Source organism: Schistocerca cancellata, chromosome 8 (genome assembly GCF_023864275.1).
Source record: "Schistocerca cancellata isolate TAMUIC-IGC-003103 chromosome 8, iqSchCanc2.1, whole genome shotgun sequence".
Taxonomy (NCBI): Eukaryota; Metazoa; Arthropoda; class Insecta; order Orthoptera; family Acrididae; genus Schistocerca; species Schistocerca cancellata.
In genome coordinates, this window is record NC_064633.1 from 347356089 (window position 1) to 347376213 (window position 20125).

The 20125-nt window shown below is 42.2% G+C and overlaps 1 protein-coding gene across 1 annotated transcript in view; it reads left to right on the forward strand.

Annotated features, from left to right (window-relative positions):
* The window catches only part of LOC126095567 (uncharacterized), a 138489-nt gene that overhangs the window by 77314 nt on the left and 41050 nt on the right, over positions 1-20125 (forward strand). The window contains exon 5 of the mRNA XM_049910344.1: positions 16577-16880. Within this exon, the coding sequence (XP_049766301.1) occupies positions 16577-16880 (304 nt within the window). The remainder of the gene's footprint in view (positions 1-16576; positions 16881-20125) is intronic.

The following is a 20125-nucleotide window of genomic DNA, read 5'->3' on the forward strand; positions in this document are numbered from 1 at the left end:
CTGTTGGAACGACAATGACTTCAGTACGCAAGCTACAGTACACACCAGGCTTTAGTGATAAGAGAAAGAGCTACGGAACAAGCGCCTTGTCTAGATGCTCCACTAGATGATTTATTCGTGTCACTGGCTGCCGATAGCTGACCATCCTTGCTGACAAGTTACTGGAGTTGGCGACGGTTTGCCGATCCCAACCCCTCTTGGCTCGAAGCTCAATCTCCTCCTCCTCACAGCTTGCCGTGCCAGAGCACGGGAAACTTTACTTTGCCTTTGTGTTACGAATTTTTTCTCGTTCGCAATTTTCCGACAACTTTTTTTATGAGAAAAATCTGTTCTATTATGAATGAGACCCAGCGCAGTAAGGGTAAACGAGTAGCCTTGTCGGAGGTACAATTTGTACAGGACCAGTTGAGGAAACAGCATTCACCACTTAATTTAGCAAGTTCTTCGTATTAATTTATGAGAGGTACAGTCTGATCACGCCTTGTATGCCAGTCAGTGGATGTAATATTTAATATAGAAATAAATAACTCAAATAGATTTTAACTAGCTATAACAACATAATAAACTTTGAAAATTGATATGTGCAAATAGCTAATCAGTAATTGAAAGGCAGCAAAGGTATTCTCCAGTCGTGGAAATCAGTATGAAGGCAGAGTTCTTACGACAGTAATAGTTCAAGGTCTGTAGCACACTGAATCGAATTTATTACGAAAGTAGCAGGTACATATAAGATATAAACAGTCATGACAGAATTGCATAAATTCTTTCATAACACGAATAACAAAATAAAGTGTTTGCTTTTCTGGGCGTAAATTGGTACAAAGGCATTCGCTACCATGTTGTGCTATTGCATTGTTAATACTTTCTCCAAGCATTGTTCTTCCTAATTATCTTAAAAATTCGGGGCAGAGAAATAAATTCCCACTCTTCTCGCACCGCAATTTTCAGCTCACATACGGCCTCAATTTGCCTTCCATTGCGATAAACAAGCTTGCAAGTAATTCCCAAATGTTTTCCATGGGGTTCATATCTGGGCTACTTGCACGTCAGGGCGAGACATCGATATCTTAATCTTCAAATCGCATTACGGTTGCAGCAGAACATGTGCAGATGCTTGTTGAAATATTACACTTTCGTTCCACAGGTCCTCTTACATGGTAATCAATTCTTTCTCTAGTATCTCAGTGTACAAGCCAGAGTTCGTTGCAGTGTTCAGCCAAGCAATGCATGATTTACCTTTAGCGCAGAAAGCTGCCCAAATCAGAAGACTTCCACCACCAAAATGTTTGCTCGTTCATACCTGCTGCTCTGTTCCCAGATAATGCCAATAATACTGAAATCCATCCAGTCCATTTAAACTGAACTTCTTCTCATCACTGAAGATCAATTTAACCCATTCTGAAGTCCATGGCATATGTTCTTCAGCAAACTCCAATGTAGCCTGTTTGAGTGCTAGAGCAGGTTTCTGCAGCAGTTTCCTGAATGTAAGTTGTTTGTCATTTGAAAAAATTTGTTGCACAAGTCTGGCAGTCAGTGATAACTGTAAATCAGTAACAAGTTGAGAAGAATAACGGTTCGCGGCCTTTGCTTTGCGCAAAAAGAACCTTTTCGGTGCCTCAAATTATTTTCTGCCCTGCCCATATCTTCTGTTCTGTCCATATCATGGCCCAGTCTAACGAAATTATCAATGCCTATACTTGAACGGTTCACCGTCTTGGCGATCTGACGATTAGAGAGTCCCATTTCCTTGTATGCATCGAGTTTTGCTTTTTCATCTCATGATAACTATTTTACGCGTGGCATTGTCACAATCGTAGACAATGAACACGAAACACACTGTCACTAATGGTGTCCGTTTCCTATCAGCAGTAGAGGCACATACGCACACAATAACACCAACAGGAGCCTACTGCTTTTATACTGAGTTCCACCCTCTACCACCTGAATCGTTGACGTCTTGTTACATACTGTACTACTGACTTCAAATGCGGTACCATTTGACTGCATTTGCTAGTATACTCGATCTCATACTGCTGTTTATAGCCGGCCGCGGTGGTCTAGCGGTTCTGGCGCTGCAGTCCGCAACCGCGGGACTGCTACGGTCGCAGGTTCGAATCCTGCCTCGGGCATGGGTGTGTGTGTTGTCCTTAGGTTAGTTAGGTTTAAGTAGTTCTAAGTTCTAGGGGACTTATGACCTAAGATGTTGAGTCCCATAGTGCTCAGAGCCATTTTTTTGCTGTTTATATACTGTGCACAAGTATTGCAGCGGACAATGTTAATTTTCCTATAAATATCCATTTCTTAATACCAATTCCACTACTGTATAAGCAAATGACGGTCTAGTATTTTTCCGCAAATAACTTTCTCGTCTTCGCACCGACAACATTTCTATTCCTTCTACTTTATAACACCTATTTGTGTATTTAATCTGATCGGAATAGGGTCGTCGTAACTAGTCTTACGTCTGACTGTAGTCTTACAAAAATAGTGCTGTATGCATTTCAGTTTCATTAAATACACACATCAAAAAAAGTTTTGAATCACCCCGCTTCCCACAATCCCGGAAGATACACGTTGACTGTGGATATTGTATCAGGGACACAGTCCCTTTGAATGTTCAGAGATGTCACTAAAGCCGCCCAAAGATGTAAACAACCAAGCATGAGCAGCGCCTATTAGACGAAGGGAGCTGACAGCCGATCAGTTTCAGTCATTCCACCAGGAAGGAGGTACACGGCTTGTGTTGCCTGTAGTTCAACCATGCCTAGACGGTCAATACCGCGGTTCTATCGCGTCCGCATTGTTACTTTGTGCCAGAAAGGGCTCTCAACAAGGGAAGTGTCCAGGCGCCTCCGAATGAACCAAAGCGATATTGTTCCGAAATGCAGGAGATACAGAGGGACAGGAACTGTCGATGACATGCCTCGCTCAGGCCACCAAGGGCTACTACTGCAGTGGATGACAGCTACCTACGAATTATGGCTCGGAGGAACCGTGACAGCAACGCCACCATGTTGAATAATGCTTTTCGTGCAGTCATGTTAAGACTCAAACTGTGCGCAATAGGCTGCGTGATGGGCAACTTCACCCGCGACGTCCATGGCGAGGTCCATCTTTGCAACCACAACACCATGCAGCGCGGTACAGATGGGCCCAACAACATGCCGAAATAACCGCTCAGGATTATGAATGTCACATATACCATCCACCAGACTATCTTCGGAGACGTGTTTGGAGGCAACCTGGTCAAGCTGAACGCCTTAGACACACTGTCAAGCGAGTGCAGCAAGGTGAAGGTTCCCTGCTGTATTGGGGTGGCATTATGTGAGGCCGACTACGCCGCTGGTGGTCGTGGAAGCCGCCGAAACGGCTGTACGATACGTGACTGCCATCCGCCGACCGATAGTGCAACCATATCGGCAGAATATTAGCGAGGCATTCGTCTTCATGAACGACAATTCGCGCCCCCATCGTCCACATCTTGTGAATGACTTCCTTCAGGATAATGACATCGTTCGACTAGAGTGGCAGCGTTTTCTCGAAACATGAACCCTATCGGAAATGCCTGGGATAGATTGAAGAGGACTATTTATGGACGACGTGACCCACCACCCTCTCTGAGGGAACTACGCCGAATCGCCGTTGAGGAGTGGGACAGTCTGGACCAACAGTGTCTTGATGAACTTGTGGACAGCACGCCACAACGAATACAGACTTGCATCAATGCAAGAGGACGTGCTACTGGGTATCAGAGGTACCGGTGTGTACAGCAATCTGGACCACCACCTCTGAAAGTCTCGCTGCATGGTGGTACAACGTGCAATGTGTGGTTTTCATGAGCAATAAAAAGGGTGGAAATGATGTTCATGCTGATCTCTATTCCAATTTTCTGTACAGGTTCCGGAACTCTCGGAACCGATGTGATGCAAAACTTTTTTTGGATGTGTGTAATTGTAATTGATTGACATACTATAAAAAACAATGATAACAGTAATAATAATAGTAAGAGGATGATTTTGAACAATTTTTGATATATCTAAGGTAGAGACAACTAAAAGTACTACACAATTATCTTTTTCTTTTTTTTAGTGCGTGGAGACAGGCTGCTTGATTCCTTCTTTCAAGTTTTAGCTGTGTGTTCAGTCCATTTTAGGTTCCTCGCTGAAGAATGAAAATTTATGTTTCCTCCTTTTATGGATAAATGTAAGAGTGATTTCTTACGTTTTGTGTTTCTGAATTCAGAAAGCCCAATCAGAGTCACATGAGTGTTGGATTGATGGCTATTCTCAAGCTAATTGGTTTTGGTATTTAGAGTTAGAGGAACTAATGACACATGATTGACCAACAATGATAAATCTACAGGACTTAATACTGAATCATATTGGACGCTGTATCGATTACGACTTTGTAGTTACACACGTTAAGCATTGTAGAGGAACGGCTGCACTTCACGCAAAGAAAAACCTGGAGTGCTGGGTTTGACAAACCAAGTATCAAAGTCAGCATTATCAAAAGTGCTAATAAAAAATCTAGAAAGTATATGTTCTTCGTCTTATACCTGTCCTTCAGGTTGGCTGTTATCATGCATTTAAGCAGGCGTTGTACAACAGTCTAATATATACAGTTTTGACACTCTCTGGTGTGAAAGTTGTTACAGGTTGACAGCTGAAGCGGCACTAGCGCTCCAAGCGGTGAGATAGCAGGCAGTCACATACGTTGTAAGGATGATGTTTGTTTTTAATTGTTGTCTACTTAATTAACGAAATACTTGTTATATTTTGTGTTCCATGCGTTCGTAAATAAGAGACATGAATTATCAAGAAATACATTTAAAAACAGCCGAATCACACTGGCTGAATGATATAAGCCACAACTTTTTCGTGAAGGAATATATATATTGAAGCTTATTCCGATGAAAGCAAGAGAATATTAAAACATATTTCCAGCGTGAGAAGCATATGTTTCTGTTGCTGTCTCTTATTATTATCATAGGCACCTTCTTTGACACATAAAACCATTTTATAGGGTGTAATGATATCTCCGTTCTTGACTTTACTCGACTTTCTAACACACGAATATCTTATGTAAATGTAATTACTTTTCCTTGGAAAGCCAATGTGTTGAAGATTCTTGCCGTTTGTGGCTCAGATTTAGCAACAATTGTGGAACTGGTTTCTTATGTGTTGGGAAAGAGTTTTATTGCTTTTGGCATTTTATTATCATGTCTCTGTGGTTTTCCCTTCAGCTACAGCTATCGTGGCTTATTTGTTACGTTAAATCATGTAGATCGTACATTCCATATAGGTTTCCTACATTCCACATCCACTAATTTGAAAGTATGGGGAACAAAACCCTCCTTTGCTGGGTGGGATATACGACGTCTTCCTACAAAAGAACGGGCATTCTGGTATTTACTAGTAATTGTTTGTTATTAAAGGAAAACGACATTATTCAATAAATATCTGTAAGTTACAGGAGAATCGTAAATAAATTCTCCTGTAATGTATCGTTTCGTGCCTCCCAGGATCCGGAGGAAACTAAGAAATGACAAATGTGGTGTCATTTTTAGTTATTGTCAATTTTTATGGCACTACACAGACACATACACTCCCTATTCTAAAAACTACGTTAGAAATCATTATAAGCTTTAGTATTCGTACTTATTCTATATCGTATTCAGAAGTGTAGTTTGCTAGATGCTTGGGTCGCTGCTTTCGCTGTGGGTAACAAAAACAAGTTAGTGTGTCGCGACTGTAGTAGTACTACGAAGCTTGCGGAAGTTTGTGATATAATATCATAATCTATTATCCATCATAGAGACAATGTCGACAGCGATACCTAACAGCAAACTCGATGACCATAATCTAACTTTATATAAAGTGAATACAATGCGTATGAGGGTTGTTTTGACAGTACTTTTAAAAAGACACTGAAGAAAAAAAAATTCATTCTTTTCTACTCACTTACCAATCTTCTCCAATAAATGTTATGTGTCTAGAGTAGTGTAGAAGAAGTTGTTTGGCACTACGTAAATTTGAATTTTTCTAATAAACCTAATGAGTTGCTCTCAACCTAGCGCGAATATGATAGGTACCTCAACGTGAAATACCTGATCCGTTTTGCAAGAGCCGACATGCTAGGCCAGGAGATCAGTGTATTAAGCCTCTTATGAACTATAGTTTAGTTGCAGACAGTGACTACGTATGGTGAAAACATATTGGATTTGGTCGCGCTGCTGCTGTTAGCCACTCACTGGAAAATTATTTTGTATGTTGCATGCATGTCGGGAAACTGATTTATGTGGTGGTGGATGTATTTTCAAACTATCCAGCTAAGTGGAGCACTTACAGTAAAAAATAAACGGATTAGGTTTATAAGCTGCATTTACGTGAATGGAGTGCAACAAAATTATTTTTGGTTCCACAAACTGATTAATTCTAGGCAATAACTAAATTTATAGAATTACTCTGTACAGAACAATGTAATGTCTTATTCTGTAGTAATTAATAGCTCTCCACCGCACATGTTTTGAAAAACAATAATATACTCCTTGTATTAATATTTACTGAGGGTGATTTTCCTAAGTGATAGTTGTACTCTATCGAAAACGAATAGCAGGCGAAATTTTACTCGGGTGCATTAATGCACTGAATTCCCAGGCAGTGTGTGATACCGAGAGACTCATATGTGTATGAGACGATAGCAGGCCGCTGTGACCGAGCGGTTCTAGGCGCTTCGGTCTGGAACCGCGCTGCTGCTACGGTCCCAAGTTTGAATCCTGTCTAGGGCATGGATGTGTGTGATGTCCTTAGGTTAGTTAGGTTTAAGTAGTTCTAAGTCTAGGGGACTGATGACTTCAGATGTTAAGTCCCATTGTGCTCAGAGGCATTTGAACCATTATGAGACGATAGTATTTCTGAGTGCCAGTCGCTGCATGCATGAAGGTAACGGTTAGATTGGGCTCTTTGTTTATTAGCCACGACTATGGATGATTGTCATAGATTATGCTCACAATGAAAGTCTTGAGTGTCCTCTCAGCCGATGAAGAATCTACAGGCAGGCGTTGCAGCAAAGCATTGTGCAACAGGAGTACAGCTCCATGTGCCCTCTTCTTTAGTGAAGATTTAGGCCTGAGTGTGTCTTAGCGTCTTATTGGGCAGTTTTTCGTCCTGACTATCGATTCATTTGTTACCAAATTTTGTTGCTCTTCCATAGAACCCTTTTTACCTGTTCTAAAGGAGACACACGCCAAAAATGTTAATTACGAAAACAATCCTGATCAACGCTTACTTTACCAAAACCTCTCTGCAGTCTGCAACGTTACGTCCTGTCAAGTAATAAATTTTGTGAGACCCCTGGAGCTGGCTCCTGCGTTAAGCGTAAGTATTTTCATGGCTCGATGCGATATTTGTTCAGTTATCAGTCACGTATTGTTCCATTTATATTCTTTGTATGGTAGTCAATACGGAATTTTAGGATAAATATTCCTTATCAAATGATACCTACATGAACTTTATTTGAAGTGCTACAATTCCGTGTGTATCTGAATGTCTCTGCTTCGCTGTGTGCCATATATGGTTAGGATTGACTTTGTCCATAGCACGGCAACTTATCATAAAATATCGCTTCTATCACCGTGCTGTTCTAACGAAGTTCGCTCTGTTACAAATGTTACAAATATGTGGTAAATTATCCTCTTGTCCTATACGTGTGTTATGACTATTCATACGTGGTTGGCAGGGAACGATTGAAACCGATATGAGGAGAGTTTCAGGCATCCAGGAACACTATCTGGTATTTGTTTTTGTTCAAGAATGTTGGATCAGTTCAGTTGTACTTCATAGTTTTATCCTGAATCATTTCTTGTGGTCATAAATGATTAACTGTTTCTTCAGTGGTTAGGAGTTTGGACTGCGTTGCTCTCAGTTGTGTAATGTATAACATTATGATTTGGACTTTGATGTTTAATTATTTCTATAGGTAGGATTATGTATCCCACTGCGCTTAGCTGTTTGATGGGAAGCTTTTTTAGTGGATCCCTCTTGCGTTCCAGGATAGTAGTCCTTTAGTCAGATGCAGTATTAAATATTAGTCAGATGCAGAATTAAATATTAGTTAAATGCCGTACAGATACAATGACGTCACTCTTTTCGAAGATGACGTATTAATCTAGAGTAAAGTACTGACGGATAAGACAGATCTAGATAAGATTTCAAAGTTGCGCGACGATTGGCAACTCATCTCAAATATTCGTAAATGTAAAACTGTCTGTTTCACAAAACTTCAGTATCAGTGAATCGCAACTGGAATCAACTCATACAAATAGCTTGGTGCAACGCTTTGTAGGAAAACTGAGTGATCACATAGGTCCAGACGCAGGTTAGCAATGTGACAGACTCTGATACTGGAAAACTACACTCTGTCTACAAAAGAGATTCTTTTTTAAAAAAAAAAATGTGCAACCCATCGTAGAATATTACTCAAATGTGTACGATCCGTACCAAACAGGAACATCAGGAGTAAAGAAACGTATAAATTGTCATAGTTTCGTTTCGCCTGTGGGAGAGCGTTATGGAGATGTTAAAAACCTGATGCTTCAAGACTGATGAAAGCTGTTCCGCGAAACTCTACTTAAAAAGTTACATTAACCAGCAGTAAGTGAGACATGTACTACAGTCACTTCGTATCGCCCTCTTAGGGACTGAAGAAATGGAGGAGAAGACTAAGAAGACTAACTGCAGCTTACACAAGCGTATTTAAGCAAACAGAAGCTCTTAAGCGTTCTTCACGCGTTCTGCACGCGAGCGGAACACGAGGAGATTCTAATAAGGCATGAAAAGATAAGTACCCTCCTCCATGCGCTTCACAGTGGTTTGTAGAGAATAGATTCAGATTTAGATTTAGATTTCCATCCTACTCTGAACTGCCATCGAGGCGTAACAAAGTGAACAATCAGCCTTTGAGAGCTGTTTTTTCTTATCTTATCAAGTGAAGATAAGTTAAGCGAACAAATAACACCGCACCTCTTAGGACAGCACAGTAACTTCAACTGCACGCAGCAGTAAATTTCTGCAAGAATGCAGGTGATGCAGACTCTCAGCATGTCAACCAGGTAAGCTGCTGTTTCTCATCGCGTTTTCATACTGTGTTGCCAATATTCATTGGTTTTATTGTAGCTTTCCGTGACCTCTGGGTAGAAAAGAGGTGTCTTCATTTTATTAAGTTGTCTTCTACAATATTAAGGTTGTATTTGTTGACTGGTTCGCCTGAGTGAACGCCTCTCAAGAGAGACTCATGCGGAGACATGTAATATTGTCTTTTCGAAGTTTCAGTAATGTTGTTATTACTTTGCTGCTAGAAATAAATCCTCTTCAGAAGTACCGTAAAATTTTGTATAAGCGTTTTAACAATTTGATACCTGGAACTGAAATTGGCTTAAAGATGTGAAGAGTAACGGTATTTTGCTTTTCCCCTACAGATTCCACTTTATTTACGATTTTTCGGTAATGGTATAGGAAATAACAGCCAGCAGTATTCATTTAGTTTTTCTATTGCACTTATTCATACTGTCGAATCTCTGTTCTAATTAATTTCGTTACAATAACACTGTAGACGGCGCCGAAAGGTCACAAAAAAGAAACAACTCATTTGACACTATGGAACTGCTATACTAAATACGGTAAGCGGTTTGCATAACATGCTTGTCCATCATTATTTTCATTTTTTTAACCTTCTGTTTTTATAGGCAAGTAAATTATCTACAACAATTTATTGCCAGTTCGTCAGAAAAGAAAAACCATACACTACAGACAAAAAAAAAAAAAAATTCAACATCAATGCTTGAATTCTGGGTAATAAAAGAAGTGGCACCCAACAATACCTTTTTTTACATTTTCTGTTGCACTGATTCATATTAACGAATCTGTTCTAATTAGTTTACCTTCAAGGACATTGTGTAGGAAACTGTCCATACAGACTTAGATACGCACAAGGATTTGAGCACCTGCATAAAGTGGAGAAAATTAATGGACTGTCATGTATAAATTTTATCTGCATATTAACATAACACCAGGACGTACAAACTGACTGGCAGATTACTCAAACACACTTGCAACCTTATTTAGCACTTGTCTCGTAAAAACATGGCCATAAATCCGCAGAAATTTTCTCTACAATATAAGACATTATAATACCGCGCTTCGATGTTCCTCAGCATATAAAGTGGCTTATATCAGTATGAAATTTACAAAATTATACATTCGTTGTACATACCTATGAAAAGTAACTCGTCTTCGTCTCATGTACTTCTCTTTACGTCAGTAGCAATGACAATATTGCACCAAACCTGTTACCAAAAGTAAAGCATGCAGAAACGTATATAAAACAAGGTGAATATGTGTAATATACAAGTTTCGCTATTACTGCAAACTATAGACAAGCAGCGTTGTCCCAAAATCACGTGACTAGCTCGGACTGATGTTGAAAAATTCGGAGTAAGCCATGCTCACTCCGTAAATATACAGGGTGTTCGGAAATTTCTGTTACACTCTTCTAGGAGTTGTAGAGGGGAGTGAGTAGATAATATTTTGAACTGGAACCCATGTCCGGAAACACACCGTTTCCGTGCTACAACCATTTGAAAACATGTTGGTAACGCGACCACTTTTACAAGTGACTGATTGGGCGCGACCCAGTACATCACTTGTTTTTCGGTTCCACTCATTAATGGTCAAAGAAATTGATCGTGTAGTCGTCGATGAGTTCCTTTCGACGTAATACAGTACGGCCTCTTCCAATACGGATGTGAGGGGGTCTCCTTGGAACATCAGAGTCATGCCTGTCGACGGTGAAGGTACCATTTCTCGAAGCCGTTGGGTAACTGTGGCGAGGAGGGTATGCAACGGAGTTAGACGTCGTGGAGAACGATCTTGATAAAGGCGACGGTCAGCTCTTCCAGCTTCAGAAGGATCATGTCAGTGTATTCTGCAAACGCGTACTCAACCATATTGCTCTAACACTCACAGACACCTGAATGAGGCTAGAACCAGGTCAGACAGGTAGGGCAGACGTCAAATGACTTTAACCGATCCGATGTAACCACCCCCCACCCTGGCTATTCTGTTTCATACCTGCCTAGCAAATACGTTTTCAACGGCTGCAGTACGGAAACGGCACGTCTCCGGACATAGGTTCCTGTTCAAAATATTATGTACTCACTCCCTTCTAAAAGTCCTATTAGTTTGTAATGGAAATTTCCGAACCTTCTGTACGTACCCTATGCCTGTAGCCTCTGACCAGATTTCTGCGGTAGTTGTCGGTCTATTTGTCTGTCACACAATCTTGCAGTCTTTCCTGTCTCACAGTTGTCCTGTGTCCATATCGTTACAATTCGTTTTGCGGCCATTAAATTACAGCCAACTGTCTTTGCGATCTACCGTTATGATGCTTCCACCTCCTTCAAGCCAATGATTCGAGCTTTCTCGAGGTCCTAAAGCTACATCTGCACGTCTTCTGCTCATCCTTTGTTGATATCTCTACATAAAAACTTTCAGTAATCTTTGACGCTCCCAGTAGCCATTACGTATCACCACCAATTTTAGGATTCCTCTCCTAAACCGGAGAAAAGGAACCATTATAGGATCGCTTTCTTGTCCGTTCGTCTGTCTCATTGCCCGACTGTTAAAAAGACTTTTTCTCAAGAACAGGTACGCGTATCCAGTTGAAATTTAAGCAACATGCTAAGGTCTACTGTCCCTTGGTGCTGTAAGACATTATAGCTCCTAAGTCAAAGAAGTGAAAAGATACCGCCATTTATGTCAAATATTTTCACACTCGCAAACTCAGTCATCAAAATCTATAGGATAATTCCCGTTGATCTAGAATCATGCAATTTGGTAAAAATCAGGGCTTACGGTACAACTGCCGGCCGCGGTTGCCGTGCGGTTCTGGCGCTGCAGTCCGGAACCGCGGGACTGCTACGGTCGCAGGTTCGAATCCTGCCTCCGGCATGTGTGTGTGTGATGTCCTTAGGTTAGTTAGGTTTAGGTAGTTCTAAGTTCTAGGGGACTTATGACCTAAGATGTTGAGTCCCATAGTGCTCAGAGCTATTTGAACCATTTTTTACGGTACAACTAAAGCAAAAAATTCGAAAATCGTTAATTTGCGAAAAAAATTGTCATTTGTTATCTGACTGCCTGTCCGTCCATCTGTTAAGACCCCTTTTTCACAGGAACGGTTAGGCGTATCATATTAAAAATTATGCCACATAATAAGGTTTATGGTTCCTTGACGGTGTAAAAAACGCAAGCTTCCAAGTCAATGTCGTCAAAAGACAGGGCCATATATGTCATATATTTTTCTACTCGCAAAGCCACTTATCAAAACTTGTAGGGAGCTTTCCTATGACGTAGTATCATGAAATAGGACAACAAGTGTAGTCTGTGCATAACATAATAAGTGCGATCGTTGTCAGTTAGGTACAGTGGTTTGCTCCTCAGCGATAAGAAATTAAGATGATAGAACAGGAGGAACACTACAAACTATTTCACATCACCCTTCGACTTGTGGAATATGCTGACATGACAGTTTTTGATGGACGGAGAGAGGAGGGAGGGGAGGACAAAATAGACTAAAGAATGGGGAGGACTTGTTTACAGAGAGAGGGGGAGGAGAAATGGACAGGGGGAGGGAGAGCAGTAGATGGACAGGGAGAGGGTGGAGGTGGAGATGGGCAGCAGGAGGGTGGAGGTGGAGATGTGTGCAGCATATGTAATCCACGTGCAGGCAGGCGAACATCATCATCATCATCATCATCATCATCATTTAAGACTGATTATGCCTTTCAGCGTTCAGTCTGGAGCATAGCCCCCCTTATACAGTTCCTCCATGATCCCCTATTCAGTGCTAACATTGGTGCCTCTTCTGATGTTAAACCTATTACTTCAAAATCATTCTTAACCGAATCCTGGTACCTTCTCCTCGGTCTGCCCCGACTCCTCCTACCCTCTACTACTGAATCCATGAGTCTCTTGGGTAACCTTGCTTCTCCCATGCGTGTAACATGACCCCACCATCTAAGCCTGTTCGCCCTGACTGCTACATCTATAGAGTTCATTCCCAGTTTTTCTTTGATTTCCTCATTGTGGACACCCTCCTGCCATTGTTCCCATCTACTAGTACCTGCAATCATCCTAGCTACTTTCATATACGTAACCTCAACCTTGTTGATAAGGTAACCTGAATCCACTCAGCTTTCGCTCCCATACAACAAAGTTGGTCGAAAGATTGAACGGTGCACAGATAACTTAGTCTTGGTACTGACTTCCTTCTTGCAGAAGAGAGTAGATCGTAGCTGAGCGCTCACTGCATTAGCTTTGCTACACCTCGCTTCCAGTTCTTTCACTATGTTGCCATCCTGTGAGAATATGCATCCTAAGTACTTGAAACCGTCCACCTGTTCTAACTTTGTTACTCCTATTTGGCACTCAATCCGTTTATATCTCTTTCCCACTGACATTACTTTTGTTTTGGAGATGCTAATCTTCATACCACAGTCCTTACATTTCTGATCTAGCTCTGAAATATTACTTTGCAAACTTTCAATAGAATCTGCCATCACATCTAAGTCATCCGCATATACGAGACTGCTTATTTTGTGTTCACCTATCTTAATCTCACCCAGCCAGTCTATTGTTTTCAACATATGATCCATAAATAATACGAACAACAGTGGAGACAGGTTGCAGCCTTGTCTTACCCCTGAAACTACTCAGAACCATGAACTCAATTTACCGTCAACTCTAACTGCTGCCTGACTATCCATGTAAAGACCTTTAATTGCTTGCAAAAGTTTGCCTCCTATTCCATAATCTTGTAGAACAGACAATAACTTCCTCCTAGGAACCCGGTCATATGCCTTTTCTGGATCTATAAAGCATAGATACAATTCCCTGTTCCACTCATAACACTTCTCCATTATTTGCTGTAAGCTAAAGATCTGGTCCTGACAACCTCTAAGAGGCCTAAACCCACACTAATTTTCATCCAATTGGTCCTCAACTAATACTCGCACTTTCCTTTCAACAATACCTGAGAAGATTTTACCCACAACGCTGATTAAAGAGATACCTCTGTAGTTGTTACAATCTTTTCTGTTTCCATGTTTAAAGATTGGTGTGATTACTGCTTTTGTCCAGTCTGATGGAACCTGTCCCGACTCCCAGGCCATTTCAATTATCCTGTGTAGCCATTTAAGACCTGACATTCCACTGTATTTGATGAGTTCCGACTTAATTTCATCCACCCCAGCCGCTTTATTGCACTGCAATCTAGTGACCATTTTTTCCACTTCCTCAAATGTGATCCTATTTCCATCATCATTCCTATCCTATTCTACCTCGAAATCTGAAACATTACTGATCGCATTTTCACCTACATTGAGCAACTCTTCAAAATAGTCCCTCCATCTCCCCAAGGCATCCACAGGATTCACCAGCAGTTTTCCTGACCTGTCCAAAATACTTGTCATTTCCTTCTTACCTTCCTTTCGAAGACTGCTAATTACACTCCAGAATGGTTTTCCAGCAGCTTGACCCATAGTCTCCAACCTGTTTCCAAAGTCTTCCCACGATTTCTTCTTGGATGCTGCAATTATCTGTTTGGCTTTGTTTCTTTCTTCAACATAACTCTCTCTGTCTACCTGGGTTCTGGTATGTAGCCATTTTTGATACGCCTTCTTTTTCCTTTTACAAGCTGCCTTGACTGTATCATTCCACCAAGCTGTTTGCTTCATCCTACTTTTACACACTATTGTTCCAAGACATTCTTTAGCCACTTCTAGTACTGTGTCCCTGTACCTTGTCCATTCCTTTTCCAATGACTGTAATTGACTACATTCAACTAACTGGTAACTTTCTGAGATCGCTGTTATGTACTTGTGCCTGATTTCCTTATCCTGAAGTTTCTCCACTCTTATCCTCCTACATATGGACCTGACCTCCAGGCAGGCGAACTCATGGGTAAAATGCTACACTACTGGCCATTAAAATTGCTACACCAAGAAGAAATACAGATGATAAACGGGTATTCATTGGATAAATATATTATACTAGAACTCACATGTGATTACATTTTCACGCAATTTGCGTGGACAGATCCTGAGAAATCAGTACCCAGAACAACCACCTCTGGCCGTAATAACGACATTGATACGCCTGGGCATTGAGTCAAACAGAGCTTGGATGGCGTGTACAGGTACCTCTGCCCATGCAGCTTCTACACGATAGCACAGTTCATCAAGAGCAGTGACTGGCGTATTGTGACGAGCCAGTTGCTCGGCCACCATTGACCAGACGTTTCCAATTGGTGAGAGATCTGGAGAATGTGCTGCTGAGTCGAACATTTTCTGTATCCAGAAACGCACGTACAGGACCTGAAATATGCGGTCGTGCATTATCCTGCTGAAATTTAGGGTTTCGCAGGGATCAAATGAAGGTAAGAGCCACGGGTCGTAACACATCTGAAATGTAACGTCCACTGTTCAAAGTGCCGTCAATTCGATCAAAAGGTGACCGAGACGTGTAACCAATGGCATCCCATACCATCAGGCCGGGTGATACGCCAGTATGGTGATGACGAATACAGGTTTCCAATGTGCGTTCAGCGCGGTGGCGTCAAACACGGGTGCGACCATCATGATGCTGTAAACAGAAGCTGGATTCATCCGAAAAAATGACGTTTTGCCATTCGTGCACCCAGGTTCGTCGTTGAGTACAGCATCGCTGGCGCTCCTGTCTGTGATGCAGCGTCTAGGGTAACCGCAGCCATGGTCTTAGAGCTGATAGTTCATGCTGCTGCAAACGTCGTCGAACTGTTCGTGCAGATGGTTGTTGTCTTGCAAACGTCCCCATCTGTTGACTCAGGTACCGAGACGTGGCTGCAGGATCCGTTACAGCCATGCGGATAAGATGTCTGTCATCTGGACTGCTAGTGATACGAGGCCGTTGGGATCCAGCACGGCGTTCCGTATTACCCTCCTGACCCCACCTATTCCATATTCTGCTAACAGTCATTGGATCTCGACCAACGCGAGCAGCAATGTCGCGATACGATAAACCGGAATCGCGATAGGCTACAATCCGATCTTTATCGAAGTCGGAAACGTGATGGTAGGCATTTCTCCTCGTTACACAAGGCATCACAACAACATTTCACCAGGCAACACCGGTCAACTGCTGTTTGTGTACGAGAAATCTGTAGGAAACTTTCCCCATGTCAGTACGTTGTAGGTGTCGCCACCGGCGCGAACCTTGTGTGAATGCTCTGAAAAGCTAATCATTTGCGTATCACAGCATCTTCTTACTATCGGTTGAATTTCGCGTCTCTAGAACGTCATCTTGGTGGTGTAGCAATTTTAATGACCAGTAATGTGGTAGGAGGTATCTCATGACTGTTGTTAGCTCGGGGTATCTCACCAGCTGAAATGAAAAGTGGGGAATGGATGGATGTGCGTCTAACACAATTATTGAAAAGTAATATTGCGGTGACAGCAGAGTGTGTGGAACGGCTCGTGTTGCAGCGCGTGGCTGGTGACGGTGCTGGTGCTGGTGGCCCAGTGCTGCCTCCCGCTGCGGCCTGTGGCGGCGGCCCCGGCCGCGGAGGTCGCCGGCGACGGGCAGTGGCTGTGCGCGGCCGGCTGCTGGTGCTCGCAGGACGGCCTGTCGGCGGAGTGCCTGGGGGTGACGCCGCAGCCGTCGGCGCTGCCCGCGGGGCTGCTGGCGCTCAGCGTCAGGGCGCACCAGCTGCGCGAACTGCGCGGCGACACCTTCGCGGCGCTGCCGATGCTGCAGCAGCTCGACCTCTCCGACGGCCGAATTTCTGAAGTGAGTATACAGTATGCGTGCAGTTCGGAAATTCCCGTTACAAACTGCTAGGGAGTGAGTACATAGTACAGTGTGTCCCAAAAAGAATGACCCGATTTTAACATGTAATAATATTGACACAAATGTCACTAGGTAACTGAAACATCGCTAGATGTAATCGGCATGGTCTAGAGTTTCAGAAAAATTCCGCTAGATCTCGTTACGGGTGCTGATCTGGAGCGCGCATAATGACACGATTTTAACATGTAATAATATTGACACAAATGTCACTAGGTAACTGAAACAGCGCTAGATGTAATCGGCATGGTCTAGAGTTTCAGAAAAATTCCGCTAGATGTCGTTACGGGTGCTGATCTGGAGCGCGCATGATGACACGATTTTTACATGTAATAATATTGACACAAATGTCACTAGGTAACTGAAACAGCGCTAGATGTAATCGGCATGGTCTAGAGTTTCAGAAAAATTCCGCTAGATGTCGTTACGGGTGCTGATCTGGAGCGCGCATAATGACACGATTTTAACATGTAATAATATTGGCACAAATGTCACTAGGTAACTGAAACAGCGCTAGATGTAATCGGCATGGTCTAGAGTTTCAGAAAAATTCCGCTAGATGTCGTTACGGGTGCTGATCTGGAGCGCGCATAATGACACGATTTTAACATGTAATAATATTGACACAAATGTCACTAGGTAACTGAAACAGCGCTAGATGTAATCGGCATGGTCTAGAGTTTCAGAAAAGTTCCGCTAGATGTCGTTACGGGTGCTGATCTTTAGCGCGCATAATGACACGATTTTAACATGTAATAATAGTGACACAAATGTCACTAGGTAACTGAAACAGCGCTAGATGTAATCGGCATGGTCTAGAGTTTCAGAAAAATTCCGCTAGATGTCGCTACGGGTGCTGACCTGGAGCGTGTAGAATGACCCGATTTTAACTTGTAATAATATTGACACAAATGTCACTAGGTAACTGAAACAGCGCTAGATGTAATCGGCACGGTCTAGAGCTTCAGAAAAAATCCGCTAGATGTCGTTACGGGTGCTGATATGGAGCGCGCATAATGACACGATTTTAACGTGTAATAATATTGACACAAATGTCACTAGGTAACTGAAACAGCGCTAGATGTAATCTGCATGGTTTAGAGTTTCAGAAAGATTCCTCTAGATTTCGCTATGGGTGCTGACCTGGAGCGTGCAGAACAGGCCCCCACAACCGCACGTGTGGTCGACTGTGAAGAGCGGCCATTAGAGTGGTAAACTGACGCGCGGAGTTCGAATGTTTATACATAGCTTTTGGTTATAAAATGCCTTCCCTTGAGTTAGGTCGCAAACATAATGCCTCATTTAAATACGTTACTACAATATACTTTTTAATGTATGAACAAACAGCAACTAGTCACTGTTTACGAATTTATCTTACGTACTACATGGAATCTGCCGTAGCTAAAAGTTTTGTACTGGACCCCTAGCATTTTTCGTAGTTCATTTACGATAGATGTACGCAAAATGCGTCAAAATACTCAAAGATTTGCCCACTATATTAATAGATATTTTCTGAGTATACCTTGCTTTAGATTTTATGGCGAGAAGTGCGTTATACATGGCATAGTGCTTTGGCAACTCACGACCAAATTATCAAGTTTCAACCTAACCTAGACAATGAAAACACTACCGATCAGCCAACTTTCTTCAAAATGATCAGAACTTATAAAATGGTATTCTGTCGGTCAGAAATCTTGTCTTCTGACAGCGTGTAACCATTTCTGTAATAGCTGTGGTTTTGAGAAAGGAAACCTGGAAATAGATGCACAGACACTATGCTAATACCGTGTTACAAAAACATTTATTGAGCAAGTGCACTGACATATAAAACAACTTAAGATATTCACATACCTGTGAAATGTAATATTCGTTTCTTTCTCGAATTTACTTGTACAATTAATCGCTGCACAACTCTTCACCATTGTACTTCTTTTGATTGGAACGTACAGACAGTAGAACTAAGAGTAACAACTACTGTATGTACGCCCCAACAAATATACAACGTTGAATCAGTGTCTTCATAAACAACAATACTACACAACACATCAGACTACAACCACTATAGTGGCGTCCAGCCGAAAGTTCAAATTAACCCGCGACTGCAGCGCCATCAGTGAGTCTAATTATTTTTACAAGGTCTTTGGTGCAGAATGACCGATTTTAACTTGTAATAATATTGACACAAATGGCACTAGGTAACTGAAACAGCGCTAGATGTAATCGGCATGGTCTAGAGTTTCAGAGAAATTCCGCTAGATGTCGCTATGGGTGCTGACCTGGAGCGTGCAGCCAGTCTCGCGCAATATGGCGTCCGCCCAACAGCAGGCGTATTGTGTTATTGAATTTAGTCGTACTCAGTCAGTGATCGCAGTTCTTCCTGTGAGGATATATTAAACAATGTGTTTATGTTGCTCCCTTACCTCGTGACATTGATGAACTAAAAACCAGAATAACAGCTGCTGTAGCTTCAGTGACAGAAGACACCTTACACTCAGTTTTGGATGAATTCGGCTATCGGCTAGGCGTCGTCTGTGCAGCTAATGGAGGAAGTACTGAACATTTATGATGGATTTTTGTAAACTCTTGTCTTTTGTGAGTAATTCAGTATGTAGTTGTTGGTGTTAAGCCCTTCTTCCTAATAAATAATTCTACATAAAATCGAGTCATTCTCTTTGGGACACCCTGTATTCTGAATAGGAATCCATGTCCAGAAAACGTCTTCCAGCAACGCTATAGAGCGTCAAATCTATAGGCGCTGGAGCATACATGATGAACATTAATAAAACCGACAAACTGCAGGGACGTATTCCCGACTGGAAATGGAGGAAAAATGTCCTATTAACATGTGTCTGGAAATGCATTGTGGCGCTTACGAATGAAAGTTCCTCTGACCACATGCCATGTGTTCTTCGTGTGTTGCATGCTATGTGGTTGACGTGGCGTACTGTAAGCAGCAGAATCGTCTGGGGACCAGCCGAGATGGTGTTTGTGTACGGCCAAAAAGATGGAAACGTTCGAGAGGCAGCACCGCTATACCAAAACAAGTACCCTCACAGCCACCAACCACAACACACAAAATTTGAAGCCCTTTTTGGGCGTTTGTGTAGTTATGGATCCCTTCAAACAGACGAACTTGCAGGGAGGCAGCAGACTGTGCGTACACCAGATTTGGGGGACCGGCTTCAACA